This window comes from Apteryx mantelli, chromosome 7 (genome assembly GCF_036417845.1).
Source record: "Apteryx mantelli isolate bAptMan1 chromosome 7, bAptMan1.hap1, whole genome shotgun sequence".
In the NCBI taxonomy this organism is placed as follows: Eukaryota; Metazoa; Chordata; class Aves; order Apterygiformes; family Apterygidae; genus Apteryx; species Apteryx mantelli.
In genome coordinates, this window is record NC_089984.1 from 31,744,543 (window position 1) to 31,763,230 (window position 18,688).

The 18,688-nt window shown below is 44.1% G+C and overlaps 1 protein-coding gene across 1 annotated transcript in view; it reads left to right on the forward strand.

The window, feature by feature from the left end:
• Positions 1-18,688, forward strand: part of SORCS3 (sortilin related VPS10 domain containing receptor 3) — a 315,056-nt gene that overhangs the window by 215,039 nt on the left and 81,329 nt on the right. Inside the window, exons 6-7 of the mRNA XM_067300219.1 lie at positions 3,537-3,601; positions 14,411-14,529. Of these exons, the coding sequence (XP_067156320.1) occupies positions 3,537-3,601; positions 14,411-14,529 (184 nt within the window). The remainder of the gene's footprint in view (positions 1-3,536; positions 3,602-14,410; positions 14,530-18,688) is intronic.

Here is an 18,688-nt window from a genome sequence, read left to right on the forward strand (position 1 = left end):
ATGAGAACAGAAAAAGAAAAGCGGCAGAAGACAGAGAAAATAACTGCTGCTTCCTTCCTAATGGGGTTCGGAGCTGGTTTGAATTTGTAATTGGCCACTAATCCTGTGCCAGCTGCAGTCCTAGCTGCAGGCTCCCCGTTTCAAAAACTGCTGTTGCAGCAGTCAGGGAACATGTCAGCAGGAAAAACTGACCTTTCCTGTCACTTTTGGCTGCATCCTCTTTTCTCTCAGCATTTTCTCATCCAAGTGGTGATAAATGAATGTGGGTGACGGAGGATGTTGATTTAGGATGGATTGTCACAATTTAAGTGCCCCTTTCCCCCCAGGGCTATCCAGGACAACACACATGGGTGCATTTTGTGGACCTTGGCTTGGTTTTTGCTGTCTCTCCTGGAGTTTGTGCATGTATAAAATAGAGAGCTGAGCTGTGCCTAGAGCCTGAGGTGTGACCGTGTGGCAGGAAAACTGTTTTCAAGCTGAGCTCAGGTTTCTGAGTGTTGTTAAATATTCTTTTGCTTCACAAGCCTCTGAAATGGAGGCGTTTGTCAGCCAGAGAGCAATGAAACCCCTTCCCACCCAGCCCACTTTGTGGGCTGCACTTGGCTGTACCAAACACACCATGGAAGGGGTGAGCCAGGGGGTGCTGACATCTCTCCTCATCATACTTTACTAGCTTGAACAGTTTCGAGCTATGTATCCTCCAAACATCCTTCAGAGAGAAAAGGTGTGGATAAGGAGAGAAAATATAAGGCTCTGAAGGTTTCTTCTATATTCCTTTTATTGCCAGACCTGAGAGGTTGTTGTAGTAAGCTGTCAAGACCAGAGAGATTACTACATGGGATAAGGTAACAGCTTTACGCTGTGTGTGTGTGTTTGTGGGTGTGCTCCAGGACCTGCACTCTTATCTTGCTCTTTCCGTTGCCTGACACTTCTTGTGTCGTTTGCTCAAAACTTCTCCAGACAAATGATCAGGACCTTTTCCTGAAAATACCTGTATTCAGAAGTCAGAAGCATTGTAAAGCAGAGCTGCATGCCTTGCCAGTGGGAACATATGTGAGGGGAGGCATAAAGAAACAGCATTGATTGGGGATTTGTTTTGCAACTGGAGTCTTTGATGCAAGAGAAGGACTTGGTTTGGGAGAAGGAAGGATGACCAGTGCATTACTTTATAGGCTTGTTATCTGACTGCAAAATAAGAACTTGTCTTGCTTTTGGAGATTGCTTTGTGAGCTTTTGCCCTTGAAGTATGGCATTCAGCGAGCAGAGGAGTACTAGGGGGATGCTGTGTGCTGGTCCTTTTGTTGTTGTTTTTCTGAAAAGAATCACCAGGCTTGTCAAAACTAATTAAGTAAACAAGTAGATGGCACCGGGAAGGAAATTCAAGCTAGACTGACATGTTTCTGGAGACTCTCATCATCCCCTGGTACTTACGTAATAGGCAAGTGCAGTTGGGTCTATAGAGCATGCGCATGCAAACACACAGTGGTAATAAGTATGTTGATTTTTATTCAGAAATGCTTAGCTTCTACTAATTTCGATGCCTTTAAAATGAGTAACATTGTAGCAGGCCTAATACTGATGTTTCTTCTTTTCTGGGCCAAGTGTGTCATTACCAGCAGGTTTGTCCCTTTGGCTCTATTTAAAAGGATGGTGTCTGGCTTCCAGAAGAGGTCTGGAGAGCACAGCATCCGGGGTGAAGGCTGGATTTAAGGAGAAAGCCTGCTGGGAAGGGTCTGTGGGGCAGATCCCTAACGGGCCTCTGCCCTTTACTTAAGAGTGCTGAAATTACCTGTTCCATTGATGAAGTTGTGATGAATTGATACTTTGGTAAGGACATACCTCTGTGTCCCTGTTGACGTGTCATAGGCTAGGGTCATGATAGCTGAAGAGTTAAGATCATACTATTTATGGCTCGTTATGAGAAAAGGGCAGAAAAATTTTGCTGAGGATTGGAAAGATGTGTGCCCTATCTGGGGGATATTGGGAAATAATGTTGCTTTACCCCACAATGGTTTTCACTGGCATTTTGAGGAAGTTCTTACTTGTCCTTCTGTCACCTTAACTCTCTCCAGGTCTTCAGAACATTAGAGCCTGGTTAATGACATGGTCACAGGGATTTGGGCTGGTCCTGGGATCCTTGCTGATACTGAACAGCGCTTTCTTCCTTATGGGATCACCCTGAAACTGATGGTAGCAATTAAGGAACAGACTGTTTCTCCCTGAGAGTGGAATGATGAAAGCTTTGCCTGTGCAGCTTTGTTTTTGGGTTTTTTTTGCCACAATTCACAATGTGTTGTGAATGGACTTGCTATTGATGTGGTGCTCCCGTTAACAAGCGGTGCCAATTTCAGTTACCTCCGCACTGGGTCATAATGTAGTTGTTTTGGCACTTGCAGCACTGGCTGGTCTCAGCTGAACTCCAGCACATACGTGTGTTTGTTGTTGCTTCAATCACTGTGGTTTTTTGTGAGCTCCACAAAACTGTATCAGAGCATCTGTATTTTGTTTGTTCTTTTTTCTTTTTCTTTTTTTTTTTTGAAATGTTTTAGCTGTTGATGCCCCAAGGATTAAAGCAGCAAAGGATTGTGATAAAAGTGTTTCGAAACATTAGGGAATTGTGAATGTTGGCTGGCTCGGAGGGAATCTATTATTTACAATCTACTGTATCAAATTCAGCTTCCACCAAATTAGAAACTGATTTTTGTCGTTGTCCCTTTTTAATCTAACCCCTTGGTTAACTCAGGAGAAGCAGCTCCATAAATCACATGGACATCTATGGATTTTTTTTCCCCTGCCAGACATTGCTAGGACTAAATGTTCATCTCCCAGTGATACTTATCAGCCAGTACACTAATAATAACAATTCTGTTCTGGGCTTGACTTTCCCTCTGCCAGGAGGAGGACTAGCTTTGTAATGTGCCCTGCAAAACATTTTCAGAAAATAACAGTACACGTGACTTGAAGTGCTTGGGTTTCCACCAGTGGGATTAGGGAGACTCATCATGCCCTGTTCCATGATCATCACAGGCATGGGGTGAACAATGAATACTTCCTCGCATTTTTTGTCAGCACTTCACTGTGAAAATGAGCATCATCCTCCCTCTTTTGAAGATGGGGAAACTGAGGTACACAATAGCAAGATTGCCCAACAAACCAGGGACAGATCAAGAAATTCAGTCTCTTACCTCACTATTCAGCCACATTAAAACCATTTTAAAATTGCTGAACTAGTCTGTAAGCATCTGGCTGCTGTGGCCTCTTCTTTCCTGCAGCATTAAAATAGATCTCTGGTTTTACTGGATCTTGTAGAAAAAGGACAGGCAGGTTCACTCACCATTGCCTGGAAAGGCCCCTAAGAGTGAGCTGAATGCAGAAACATAGAGGAGACAGCAAGGTGGGTAGGAGGTAGGGACCTGCATCCCAGGTGTCACAAGGTGAACTGTTGAACTGATTTACTTCCCTCACTCTCTTTCCATCTTCATCTGATTGCAGCATTTTATTTCACTGGCTGCCTTCTCTGTCTTTCTTTTCCCCAGGTCGGTGACGGGTTTGGATAAAGAACCTGACCTTGTGCACATGGAAGCCCGGACAGCTGATGGACGTGAGTGCCTGCAGCCAGCACCGATAAAGTGGGCCTTGAGTGAAGGATGGAGTGGGGAATGAGATTCACTTGGCTCATTTTGTCTCCCTATTTACATTTTAATTGACAGGAAAGATGTGGGTCATGGGGTTTGATGTGAGGCACACTCTTATCCTTAGACCTTGGGGGGAATTCGGAGGGCTTGTATCTGTGGAGAGCCTGGGCAGAAGCACAATCTATTGGGTTAAGGAGCCATCTATGCTGTTCCCTATTTAGCTGCTTCAGTATCACTTATTCTAAATGAATCATAGAGAGCTGGATTACCAGCGCTGTGCTAGACAGCTTCCATATGTTTGCAGAGGGGTTCAAAACAGCTAGGTTGTACCTGGGAATCTAGCAGACTATGACAAATCGCTGACTGTCAGACTTCTCCTTTGGCCGGAATGTCCCTATGCCCCGGCCACCCTTTAACACATGCTGAAGGGATTTTCCAGGTTTACTTAGGATGTATGAATAGGTGCTCTGCACCTAGATATTGCAGGCCTATAAAAGGTACCCATATTTAAAGTAAGAAATAGAAAAAAAAAATCTCTTAACCCCTCATTAAATTGCATCTAGCCACATTTGAAGTAGAATGGATTCCTAAGCAATGAACCTCCAAAGAAGAAGACATGATGTGTTAGAAATAAATAAGTTGATTTTTTTCCACCACTTTCTCCAAAATGTTTTATATTTCACAGGAATCCCAGCACGGTAGTGCATGTGCTTCTGGGTGGAGCCTGGCAGCTGCTTAACTCCAGCTCAGTGATACACCACAATGGGACGTATGTCCCTCTTACACTACAAGGGGTAGCGTAGGAAAGCAGCATAGGATCACTGTGGGGTGGTGACAGGGGTTGTAGAGGATTTCTGGTGGAAAAAGGCCTCAGTTTTGTTGGTTGCAGTTTCTGCTCTGTTTTAGTTAAGTGCTGCAAGGGCCAGATGCTGTGTGAACAAGCTCCTGTCTATCAGGGTAACCTCTCTAAGGCTGTGGATCTTCTGAAATCACTGATTGACTTCCCACTGCTATTTAGTGATGGCAGCTGAACAAATAACCAATGTAGCCCAATATATGTAAATATAAATGTAAATAACCAGGCAATAAAAGCTTGGGGGTGACAGCTGTTTGTTGAATATGGGGAAGGAGCAAAACAGATGAGCAGGTGGGTGCGCAAGGTAGGGAGGCTTCTTCAGTGCCTTTGCTGCTGCATGTGCTGTTGGTACAGATGTTGGGAGGTGTGGCCAAAAGCAAGTAAACAAGCAAGTAAGCAAACAAACTGCTGATGGAGTCTGCTTTCAAACTAAGTTTAAACTTGCTCACCCAGCTATATGAATACTGGATGTGTCAAGGATGTAGATGCTTCATTTGAAAGATGTCTCCCCAGTTCACAGACAGCTCTCTTCCTGCAGGTCTTGTTTGCTCGAGGGGTTGATGTTTGTTCTTGATTTAATGTATAAATTCAGCATTTTGAAATTGGCTGTCGATGGTATTGAGGGGTCCCCTGCAAGCCAGACTTAAACAGCAGCATCAGCAAAACAGGCCCATTGCAAGCTGTAGTCTCAGCAGACTGCAGGCGCAGGCAAGACCCAGTGGACTGTGCTTGGCCCGCTAGTGTGTGCCTCTGCAGCAAAATGCCTCTTCTCCCACCCAAGCCTAGCACAAAAGGACCATATTGCTCCAATTAGAATTTTTAGGGCTTAAAACGATATTAGTTTATGTTGTTAAAAAACACTCAAAGCTGTAGGCTCACCTGGTGTGAAATGTGTACTCAGGAAAGGCAGGCTGAACTTCTTTCTCCTTGTTGACTCTGTAGCCAAAATGGTCCTTTGTGCTCTTAGTGAAACAGCTGAGGCACTTGTATCTGTTGGAAAATGGGAAACTTATACCTGCAGTTATCTCCTCCTGATCTGAAAGCTTCTGATAAAGGTTTTCATCAGCATTGGACAGAAGAAAGGGGAGGGTTTTTTAATGCCTCTGAGGTCAAGCTGGTAGCTTAGTCATTTAGCTGATGCTTAATGGGATACAGATTTGAGCATCTCCATTGCTCAACTCATTTCAGGGACTAGAATCCTTGTCTTTCATGTCCCTGACCACTTTAAGATGGTACGACTCTTCTAGGGGGGCATTTCTCTTTCTCTGTTTCCCTTCATGGCACACATGCAAAGAATAAGAGTAATTTTTTTTTCTTTTTTGACAGTAATATCCTATTGGAGTCAATAACTGATCTAATGATGATTCAGACATTGGAGCTTAAAATATGTTCTGTAGCTGGGAACAAGTGATGGGACCTGCTAGAGTCTCATTCATCCATAAATGAGTCAGGGCTCTCAAGAAGCTAAGGGAGATGGGAGGTGGAAGTTTTGTTCACCCCTCCACTATATGTCCTTCTGCAAGACATCTTGCCTTATGTCTCTTTCAGTTGTTGTCTGTCTGGTCTTTAGAAACGGTGAGGTCTCTGAGATAAATCTGCCCCAGTGTCTAGTCTCCCCAAATATTTACAAGACACTGCAAATTCCAGTGTCTCGCTGATCTCAAGCCTTTGCTGTCTTTTATAGCAGATGAAGTTTTCACATTTTTTTGACATATTGGCAGAGCTATTGTAGCTGGATAATAATGCAGGCTTGCACTTTTAAATTATAAAAAAGTGTAGCAGCCTTGGGCACTGTACTTTCTGCCTGGGTATAATGAAAACAGCAAGGGCAGAGCTGAATGTAAGGAGATTATTACAAATACACTGGCACAAGTTCTCACTTGCATACCCGGAAAAGATATATTAAACTTTCTGGTGTTCAGTGAGATAGTGTTCTCTCCACTCACAAATATGATGCAATAAACAGTATTTTAATTAAAGGGAAAAGACAAAAAAAAAAAGCTAAAACAGGATTATGGTTAACTAACTCCTAGGGAATAATTTACCCTCCAATCTAAGTTCCTAGACCCTCTTTTCCTCTGGGGGGAAAAATGGCTAGGCCAGCTGGTTGTTTTCCCTCTCCCATGGCAACTTTCTTTGGCAGTTTATGATTTTAAGTCTCACTGGGCACCGAGGCCTGATTTAAGCTGAGCCAATCTGCCAGTGCAATTTGTTTCCATCAGCTGTGCTTCTCCCTGTTAGCCATGCTGGCCAGCCATGCCTGCTTTCACTGGCTTGTTAACACTGCCAGGGAGGAGCAAGCACTTCTAGGAGTCCTTGCTCTCCCATATCTCCTATAAGTTGCAGTAACATGCCATGGAGGACTGACCTTTCCAGCCTTCAGCATAGTGACAGGTTCGACTGTTTCAGCATCTTTCTTCAGAGTCCCACATCTTTGGGCATTGCCCACTGGAGAGAGCCCCTTGCATTCTTGCTTCCCCCAAAAGCTTCCCAGTCACATCTGGTGGGCAAAGAAGGGACATCGTAGCTTGGCTCCTTTCACCAGCTTAAACCTGCAAATTACAGGAAATAGCTTCAGTTTTATCATCTCTAAAAAAGGGTATAAATACACTCCAAATTCTCAGTGTGGGAGACCATGCTAATTAGCAATGGGGAGGCGTTTTGAGCTCCTCAAATGAGAAGTGGACATGCCTCAGAAGAAACCAGTCTCTTAATCCTAGAGTGAGATAAATTGGAGTGAAGGATTAGTGCAGAGGTATGGATGTTGGGATTCGAGCTGTAGCAAACCCTTGAAGATGCTAGATGTCCGCATTGCCTCATTCACAAATGGGCTGAGAAGGTAGCTGGATGGTGGGTTATGAGCTATCGCAAAAGCAGTTCTTGATGCTATCTAGGAAACAGGGAGCTTTTCTCAAAGATTTTACGGTGGAAAATTAAGAAAAAAAAGCATAAAAAACAAGACTCTAAATCTGATATTACCTGGGATAACATATAAACTGAAAACAATCCGCAGCTCAAAGCCAACCTTTCTTATGACATGCATCGCTCAGTGAGTGGTAAACAGGCCTTTAAAGGTTTAGTGGTGTAGCTTGGGCATGTGCTGCCTGCCTGTCTGGGCAGCCACCCCCTTTCCATGTGGCTGTGCAAAACATGGCTGAAAAGTGAACCCCTCAGAGAAGGAGGGGATAATGGCTTTGAAGGCAGGATTCTTCCCTCTCTTTTAATTGACATTTTTGTTGAGGGGCCCAATCCTATCTGTATTAATCTACCCCCATACAGGGGTAGGTGTGCTCTGTGATTGGGACCATAGCTCTTGAAGGGACCATACCTTTCAAGAAGCGTGGGCAGAGACGTGGCCTTGTTTCTTGCTTCTCGTCACACCCAAGAGTGAAGTAGATGCGGGGCTGATAATGTGGGGACAGTTCATCATTTTCTCTACAGAAGAACCTAAGATGTCTAGGACCTTTAATGTCAGAAGGGAGATGCTGATTGATTTTGGAAGATAGCTGAGTCTCGTCTTCTGGGATTATTGTTTTGGACTTCAAGTCTTTGTCTTCCTTTCAGTTTCTGGCCTTGACATTTTTGCCTTTGGATTTCCCCAGTTTGGAAATGTTCTGATCTGAGCTGTTGTTTTGGATCTTTCTCTAGTCTGATCCTTTTGCCTTGTGAAATATCCACTTCCTACTTTGTTACAGTGTGTGGCATCATTTTCTCTTGCTCCAAGGTTACTATTTGTTATACCCTGTCATTTTTAGCATGATTTTTTAAATATATTTTTAAGAAAATTTTTTTTCATTTTCTGTGGGGCAGCAGGAATAAAGATGAAATTGTACTCATTTTTGTGTCAAAGGCAGACAGGTTTGAAGATAATTTTTTGTTGGCTTTGTTTTCTTTCATAAGCTCTGTGTTGTAAAATATATAAAAATAAATAAACAAGAAACTAAATGGAAAGTGGATAGTGAGCTAACCCCTCTTCACCACCACCAGCTTCCCGTGAATATTAATCAGGTGCCTTTCTTTGAGTATATTTGATTGCTGGTATAACACACTCGAAATGACACATTTCCCAGTAGGCAAGAAGCTAGTTGTCATGTCAACACTTGTGGTTTATTTTCATTTATTTGTGACAGGTTTTTATTCCTTCTCCTGTTCTGTCACTCACCAGTAGCAAATTATCCTGTTTGGAGGGATAAGAATATCCAGGCAGCTGTGTGGAAGAACATACCGGAGGGAATGAGCTTCTAAAAATATGGCTCCTGACCTCTCCTCCTTGTTCTACCTAATTTTAGTGCTGTCTCAAAGAACCAAGTCAAGGCTGCCGAGCTCTTTGGGTACTATAGCAATATGTAAGACCCCCTTATTTTCTGAGTGGTTGTTTTTTATCCAGTGCAAAGATGTCTTGGATTCTAGGTGCAAAAGATAAATAACAACTCTGTACCAGATCTGTATGTGTCAACTGATGAAGAGCCTTAACTGCTCCCAGCTGAGAATCTGACCTCTCTACTGCCGCTGGTATTTTATGCTGGGAGAAAGCACAACTCTGCTGATTCTCTAGTTATTTGACACAGTCTCTAGGGCAAATACGTTTCACTGTACACCATATACTTTAATTACATCCAGATACTCTGAGCTGGCACTGACGATAGTTTCTGCTGCTTTAGCATTGTCAGTGGGACTACATTTTCACTGCAGCCCCAGATGTGTGCAAGTGCTCCAAAACAGCCCTGTAGCCATTATTAACCTGGAATTCACAGAATCGAAGAATCACAGAATGGTTGAGGTTGGAAGGGACCTCTGGAGATCATCTAGTCCAACCCCCCTGCTCAAGCAGGGTCACCTAGAGCACGTTGCACAGGATCGTGTCCAGGCAGCTTTTGAATATCTCCAGAGAAGGAGACTCCACAACCTCTTTGGGCAGCCTGTGCCAGTGCTCTGTCACCCTCACAGTGAAAAAGTTTTTCCTCATGTTCAGATGGAACTGTCTGTGTTTCAGTTTGTGCCCGTTGCCTCGTGTCCTGTCGCTCGGCACCACTGAAAAGAGTCTGGTCCCATCCTCTCGACACCCTCCCTTCAGATACTTGTACACGTTGATAAGATCTCCTCTCAGCCTTCTCTTCTCCAGGCTAAACAGGCCCAGCTCTCTCAGCCTTTCCTCATAAGAGAGATGCTCCAGTCCCCTAATCATCTTTGTAGCCCTTCGCTGGACTTGCTCCAGTAGTGCCACATCCCTCTTGTACTGGGGAGCCCAGAACTGGACGCAGTACTCCAGATGTGGCCTCACCAGGGCTGAGTAGAGGGGGAGGATCACCTCCCTTGACCTGCTGGCAACACTCTTCCTGATGCACCCCAGGATACCATTGACCTTCTTGGCCACGAGGGCACATTGCTGCCTCATGATTAACTTGTCCACCAGCACTTCCAGGTCCTTCTCTGCAGAGCTGCTCTCCAGCAGGTCAACCCCCAACCTGTACTGGTGCATGGGGTTATTCCTCCCTAGGTGCAGGACCCTGCACTTGCCTTTGTTGAACTTCATGAGATTCCTCTCCGCCCAGCTCTCCAGCCTGTCGAGGTCTCTCTGAATGGCAGCACAGCCCTCTGGGGCTCCTCCCAGTTTTGTATCATCAGCAAACTTGCTGAGGGTGCACTCTGTCCCTTCATCCAGATCATTGATGAAGAAGTTGAACAAGACTGGACCCAGTACTGACCCCTGGGGGACACCACTAGCTACAGGCCTCCAACTAGACTCTGTGCCACTGGTTACAACCCTCTGAGCTCTGCCATTCAGCCAGTTCTCAATCCACCTCACTGTCCACTCATCTAACCCACGCTTCCTGAGCTTGTCTATGAGGATGTTATGGGAGACAGTGTCGAAAGCCTTGCTGAAGTCAAGGTAGACACCATCCACTGCTCTCCCCTCATCTACCCAGCCAGTCATTCCATCCGAGAAGGCTATCAGATTGGTTAAGCATGATTTCCCCTTGGTGAAGCCGTGCTGACTACTCCTGATCACCTTCTTGTCCTCCACATGCTTGGAGATGGCCTCCAGGATGAGCTGTTCCATCGCCTTTCCAGGGATGGAGGTGAGGCTGACTGGCCTGTAGTTCCCTGGGTCCTCCTTCTTGCCCTTTTTGAAGAGTGGGGTGACATTGGCTTTCTTCCAGTCTTCAGGCACCTCTCCTGTCCTCCATGACCTTTCAAAGATGATGGAGAGTGGCTTAGCAATAACGTCCGCCAGCTCCCTCAGCACTCGTGGGTGCATCCCATCGAGGCCCATGGATTTGCAGGTGTCAAGTTTGCTTAAATGATCTCTAACCCGGTCCTTGTCGACCAAGGGAGAGTCTTCCTTTCTCCAGACTTTCTCTCTTGCCTCCAGGGTCTGGAGTTCCTGAGGACTGGCCTGAGCAGTAAAGACTGAAGCAAAGGCGGCATTCAGTAACTCTGCCTCCTCTGCATCCTTTGTCACCAGGGCACCCACCCCATTCAGCAAAGGGCCTACATTTTCCCTAGTCTTCCTTTTGCTACTGATGTATTTGAAGAAGCCCTTCTTGTTGTCCTTGACATCCCTTGCCAGATTTAATTCCAACCGGGCCTTAGCCTTCCTCATCACATCCCTGCATACTCTGACAGCGTTCCTATATTCCTCGCAAGTGGCCTGTCCCCCTTTCCACTTTCTGTATACTTCCTTCTTCTGGCTGAGTTTTGCCAGGAGCTCCTTGCTCATCCATGCAGGTCTCCTGCCTCCTTTGCTTGACTTCCTACTCATAGGGATGCACTGCTCTTGAGCCTGGAGGAAGTGATGTTTGAATATTAACCAGCTCTCTTGAACGCCCCTTCCTTCTAGGGCTGTAACCCATGGGATTCTTCCAAGTAGGTCCCTGAAGAGGCCAAAGTTTGCTCTGCTGAAGTCCAGGGTTGCGATCCTACTTAGTGGCCTGCCTCCTCCTCGCAGGATCCTGAACTCCACCATCTCATGGTCACTGCAGCCAAGGCTGCCCCCAGCCTTCACATCTTCCACCAGTCCTTCTTTGTTTGTTAGTATGAGGTCCAGCAGCACACCTCTCCTTGTTGGCTCCTCCACCACCTGGGTCAAGAAGTTGTCACCAATGCTCTGCAGGAACCTCCAGGACTGTTTGTGCCTAGCTGTGTTGTCTTTCCAGCAGATATCAGGGTGGTTAAAGTCCCCCATGAGAACCAGGGCCTGGGATCGTGAGGCTACTTCCAGCTGTCTGTAGAAGGCCTCATCGACTTCCTCTTCCTGATGAGGTGGCCTGTAGTAAACACCCACCACAGTGTCACCCATGCTAGCCTGCCCTTTGATCCTTACCCATAAGCTCTCGACTCACTCTTCATCCACCCCTAGGCACAGCTCGATACATTCCAGTTGCTCTCTCACATAAAGAGCAACTCCACCACCTCGCTTTCCTGGCCTGTCTTTCCTAAAAAGTACATAGCCATCCATGACAGCACTCCAGTCATGTGAGCTATCCCACCATGTCTCTGTAATGGCAATGAGATCATGGCCCTGCAACTGCACACATATCTCTAGTTCTTCCTGTTTGTTCCCCATGCTGCGTGCATTGGTGTACAGGCATTTCAGAGAGGTGATCGAGCATGCAGGTTCCCAGGAGGGGTACAAGAAGATCCTCCATAGCCACATCCCATGTGCACTTCCCTGGCTGCATTCACCTGCTGGAGGCGTCCTGACTTGAGCTTTCTTTTGCCAGCTACCCTGTCACTATAACTCTGCCCTTCCCCCATCTTTCCTAGTTTAAAGCCCTCCTTACCAGGTTGGCCAACCTGTTGGCAAAGACACATGTGCCCCGCTTAGTGAGGTGGACATCAGTTGTCAGTCTTCAAACAGGGACCCATGGTCGTAGAAACCAAAACCCTGTGGCGCAGCCAGTCGTTAACTTGGAAAGTCCGTCTCCTCCTCCTCTCATCCATCCCCCTCACTGGCAGGATTGAGGAGAAGATGACCTGGGCTCCCAGACCCTTGACCACCATCCCCAGAGCTCTGAAATCCTGTTTGATGGTCTCCAGTTTGCCCTTGGTGTCATTAGTGCCCACATGGAAGAGCAGCAGTGGGTAATAGTCCAAAGCGTGGACAAGCCTTGGCAGTCTTTCTATGACATCTTGTACGCAAGCCCCTGGCAGGCAATAAACCTCTCTAGACATGAGGTCAGGTCAGCAGATAGGTGCCTCCGTCCCCTGCAGCAATTCCCCATGCCTCAAGCCAGAGCCAAGTCTGCAGCCTTTAAACATGGACTCAGTCATGCTTCTGGGCATGAACCTTTACTAGATGAAAGTTCAGTTGTAGTTTGGGACTTTTTTTTTTTTTTTTTTTTTTTTGCCAATACCGTTGTTGTGATTCTTGGTATCAATGCCCCTGGCCTGTTTTGTGTTCTTTTTGAATTTTTAGAGTCTGTTGGTGAGACTAAGCTATGGAAGCAGTAACTGCCAAATTTTGTGAATCTTGACTTTGAACCTGAGGAGGCAATTAGCTGAGTTTCAGAGGGTATCATCAGTCATGTCCCCCAGTGCTTTCCACTGAAACACATTTTCCTGTCTCTGGAAAGACACAGACTGAGGACAGTAGCAGGTTTTATGGGATGGGAGAATCCTGTAAGAAGCTTTGCTAGACTAGTTACTCCCCTTTTGACCTTCCCTTTTATCCTTTTGGGTTCAGTTCAGCAAGATCCTTATTAATGGGTGCAGTCACATGAACTAAAAATCACTGAATCAGGTTCACCTCGGCCCTTATAAACTCTGTTTTCTTTCTTAATGGCCTGTCCTCACACTTTATAGAAAAGTCAACAAGTGTTTGAAGCTAAGAAGCCTGTAAAAGTACCAAAGTGTAAAAGATATGATCCTTTTATCACTGCAGCCATCATCTCAGTTGTATTTTCATTTTCTCCCTAATTTGCAGTTTTCAGAAGGGCAATTCAAAGGCAGAGATGGCATATTTAGATTACATACATCCAGAGATACAGTGCCATGATTGTTCTGTTTCATGGCATCCTTTCTTAGCCCGAGTGAATTAACACTTAATTCCCTGTAACTCCCGATAACATCCTGGAGGTGAGCATGTCTCTTACCAATCTGAGTGTCTGCCTACATGTCTGCTTTCCAATACAGGCCCCTTTATGGTAGCATTTGATTGCCTTATGTCTTCTTCGCATTCTTCTTCCAGTTCTGTTCCTTCTCTCAAGCAATGCCAGGGACTGCCAAGGCATCCCATCAGTGTGATGGTCTTCCCATCCTCTCTCCAAACAGAAGTTATTTATGCTTCTTCCAATGCACATAGCTACTGTTGGGACTCTTCAGCTAATCATGCTGAAGTATCATGTCCAATACATTTTCATACCTAGCCTATGTTGCCTATAATGGCTGTCACTTAATTTTGGGAGGCAATTTTAAGTTTCTCAGCAAAATAAGTTGAACTTAATAGTGCTGGTATTGGCTTTTTTTTCTCCTTGTGTGTTACTACCACAATTTGAAACAGTCATCAAGGCTAGGGTGTTTCAGGGGGAGGATGGGGAGAGACCCAGTAGGGTAATGGAGTGGATAAATTCTACCTGGATGGCTTTTAAAATCTTTATCTGTTCCATATCATCTCATCAGCTTTCTGATGCATTTATGATTTGTACCCTTCTTTTATTATTTGAACTTAACTAGCCTGAGAGATATCTGCACAATGGGGAAGGGAATGGTGGCTGTGAAAGTGTGATGAATTCCTGAGTCAATCCAGTGAACAGTTACAGCTTTAAAGGCTGGAGGTGGATTGTGCTATAGCATCTAGCCAGTTGAAGATGAGGTTAAAACTTCCCTTCAGAGACTGTCTTTCGAGCTGCTGATGACATTTTTAGACAACAGGCTCCTGTGTGGGCATTTCTCATGTGTACCTATTCTCCTGTTACAGACACCCACTATTTAACCTGTCGGATCCAGGAGTGCTCAGAGACCAAAAGGAGCGGGCCTTTTTCGCGCTCCATTGACATCAGCTCGCTTGTTGTTCAGGATGAATATATCTTCATCCAGGTATGTTAACCTGATATGAATGTGACATGAATTCTGGCTGAACAAGGTATCTGTTTCTGTGCAAGAGGATGCATATTCTTATTCTTCTACGCATGGAAACAGAAGCCATGGGACCTGGGAATCTATACCTGCTTGCTGTAGGTTGGCTATGGGAACAGAAGCCATGGGACCTGGGAATCTATACCTGCCTGCTGTAGGTTGGCTATGGAGTCTGAGACAAAGCAGTTGATCTTTCTGTGCCTCGTTCTTCCCATGATCAATCATCTGATATATTTTGAAAGTTCATTCATCAATGGTCATAAGGGTCCAACTTGCTATTGTTGCAGCTACTTGGAAAATACAAAGAAGCTAGTGATGAATTGGAGAGAACCGTGAAGAACAAAATAAAGATGTGAGGGATCATTTTAACAAATGGAAAGGTTTGTGCTGATTTGACAGTCAAGTAAGGCTTGAAGGATTGGAGAAGTATTTGCAGTGGGAGGCAAAATAGCAGGAGATTGGAAAAAGATGTTGCAGGGCAACTTCAAAGTGGAAGATAGTTGTAAATTTGTCAGCTAGTTGATGATGGTTCTGTAGATGAGAAAGTGACAGAAATTCAAGGAGAAGCTGCTCGTTTTAGAGCTTTTCTGAGAAAACACAGGCTGGATGGAACAAGGTCTCCTCTCCCCATTTCATACCTGTGGAGGTGTGAGAATGAATAATATGATATGAAAGAGTACTTCCTAAAAATGTGCAGTTCAGATGAAGACCAGGATTCAGGCTGCAGTGATTCCAGGCTGTAGAAAGCTCCTAAATCACAGAGATTATAGAAAATGATGACATTAGCCGGTTGTGGCCAATGCTGAAGAGGGGGAACAAGATAAGACAGGGCTTGCATCCAAGCGGTACAGAAAAGACATATGCTTCACTTTTTTTGGGCAAGGCTGGGTTGAGCTAAGCTTCTATTTTTCTGTCTTCAAAGTGCTGCTCATAAAAATGGGAGTTTAAGTGGGAAGGCTGATAACTCTGCTAGAATTTGACGGAAAGCTGGATCCATATGATCTGGGAGGACAGCAATGGGGAAACTGCATGCACTTACATAGCATTGGCAGTCGGCTCATTGTGCGAGCAGGCAAGTCAGCTGCTCTGGAGAAGGCTGATCACTATGGGAGCCACAGCTCCCCTCATTCCCCTGTGAAACTCAGCCTGCTGCCACTTCCTTTGGCATCGTGGGGAGACCTGCTGCTAGAGTATATTGAGAATGTAGCTTTTGCGACTTAGTAAGTCATGATGTGACTGGAGGCAATGGTTTTCCAAACGGTAAATGTGCTGCTCTCCAAGGATTATTTGAGAGACTCAGTTTTAATCTGGTGGTTTATGTCTGTGGCTGAGGGCATTATAGAGCATCCTAGTTCTTTATGGGTAGCACAAGGCCTCACAGAGATTTCTCATTCCGCAGCTCTCACCTGTGTTAAAACAAGGCCGCTCCATTTAGAAAGTTGGGCTTGCAGTGAGGACATCTGCCTGGTGTGAACATTCCTCTGCTCAAATTAGCATGGGGTAGAAATGATGCTTCAGGCTCAATCTAATAGCTGCTAATTACTTCAAGCTAAAAAAATAAAGTGTGTATATTTATCTATATCTATCTATCTATCTGTATATAATATAGATATATGTGTGTGTATGTATTTATATGTAAATATATATGGTAATACTTGAATATCCTTAGCGCTGTTTTATTTCTGCTTAATGGTTGTTTGAAGTGAAGATCATACACACGCACTTTTTAAAAATGTTAAACGCACACCCTGAGGAGTTCTGCTGATTTTGGCAGGAGACTTGCACTTTCACAGGTTGTCTATCACTTTTTCCTCTTTTTTGCATCATAATTGCAGGTTTTCTGGCCATCCGGCAGTCTGTACTAACTGGCTCAAGAAGCTGCATGGATTGATTCCATGTAGTGCTGAGGTAACACGCAGACACTTCAGATTCACATCACAAACCTTTCTCAGCTGAAGCTGTGTTAAATCCACCGTGTCCAGCATACTGTCGATAGGCTATGCAGAGTGTTTGCTTGGTACATATGTAGGAGTTCTGATATGTCCTGGATGTATTAGTCTCACAACCCATGTGATGTAGCTGCCTATTATGGAATGCATCAGATTCACAGTGTGTGCAATGTCTCATGCATATAATTCTGTCTGGATAATCGCAGGCAGAAATATGGGAGCCAGCTCTTTTGAATTTCAAATATTGGGCAAAGATGAATAAATAAATATCGAATTAAATGTTAAGAACCTGGTGAGGTTTAATAGCTGCATAAAGGACGGGTGCATGAGTTCAGATCTGTCTGTGCTGAAACAAATCAGAAGCAATGTAGAGGAGCAGAGAGAGGAACACATTTCATTTAACTCTTATCATGAAAACATTAGGCTTTTAGTCTAAACCAGTAGTCTGTGTTCTCCTAAAGCGAGTGGAGAGATCAAAACCTTCAGGGGCAATTCATCTTACCCTAGACACCTCTTGTAAGATGAGATGGATGTCTCTCTGAATGTGCCTTTCTCATTAACATTAGAAGGAACCTAAGTATAGCTTACAAAAGACTCCTAACTTTTTTTGACAGCTAAAATTAGGTGAGATGAATCCCAGCTACAGATCTCAATGTTTTAGTTTATCTGTATGCAGTTATTCACTGGTAAATAAATACCCCTTCTAATCAAGTTGATAAGCAGGCCTGTAGTGTCAGATTCCTGGGAAGCATTAACCTGTATAACTCTGTGCACTCAAAGCAGATGTGATATTATGGTGCGTAACACATAGGGGAAAGAAGAATATGGAAAATGTTATAGTTATAAATCAATGATTCCTTATCATGTGGAGTGCTGTTGTGCAGCGCTTCTGAAAGGATGTTGCAGAATTACAGTACGAAGAAAGGAAATGATAATGATCCTATGCTGGGAAGAAACTTTCCCGTGAGGGGAGGTTGAAAAGACTGGGACTGGCTACCAGGCAAAGGAGACAAATAATATAGCACGTGATGAAAAATGTAAAAAGTAATGAAGAAGGAAGGAAGAAATAGCTACTAAGAGAGAATAGGAAGAATTTGTATGAATAAAATAGTAGGTATCACCCAGAACTTATTGATTGACTTTCTATTTGATTGATCAATAGTAATTTAAGGATGCCTAGCACATCCCTGTCTAAGATTGGTAATTCTGCATAAATTGATACATTAAGAGAAAATCCTGCCCTCTGTTACATATATAAGATTTCATTCAAGTTAATAAGATTGCTCTGAGGTAGCCAGGAGCCAGAATCAGCTCCTTCTTTCATGGTTAATACTTAAAATTCATACAGCTTGCAAAGCGGATCATTTATTTGTGGGAAAACCTACGAATATTGTATTAAGTGTGAATTTATTCAATGTACCAAAAAGGAGCTAATTTCATGAAGGCCTAGGAAACATTAGCTGCAGCTTTGCCGTTAAGGTCAGTGTCAGTTGTGTTCAATGATAGAGCTGTGTAATAGTGGAGCAAGTGCTTTCTCGATAACTGTAACATACCTTTATCTATAGGTGTCTTTGGCTACTTGCAGCTGAAATAGTATGACTTGTTAAACTCAGGCACAGAGATAGCCTGCGACTGTCTGTAAGGTTTGACTTCTTGACAATTACCCGAACTGCTTCTTTTTTCTCATGTGCAGAGCTGACATTATAAGACCCATGGGTCAGGGATAGTCTTTTTTTTTTTATGTGCATACTTAGTCCATTGAGATTTTGGAGAATTTCTACTGTGAAAATAAATCACAGAGTTGTTTTGGGGAAAATATTTTTCAAGAAAGCCATAGTTTTTTTTTCACCATCAGTGTTCTGATGAAATTGTTCAGGTTGCTGAAAAGGGTCTAAAATGCAATATGCTTTAATGAAAATGGAGATTATTTTTCAGGAAATTCTGTTTTTGAGTGAGAAGGCATTATTTGGAGGAAAAACTTTTTTATTTTTCTCTAAGTAAACAAATAAAAGTAATGAAACTTGATTCTTTAGAGTAGTCACTAAACAGAAGAACAGGAGTGTTTGTGTAGCTTTCCTTGCCAGCAGATGAGAAAGTTCCACTGAAAGTGCAAGAAAGCATCAGCAGATACCATCGTGTATTGCAGGGAGTGAGGCCAGACAGGGGCCCAA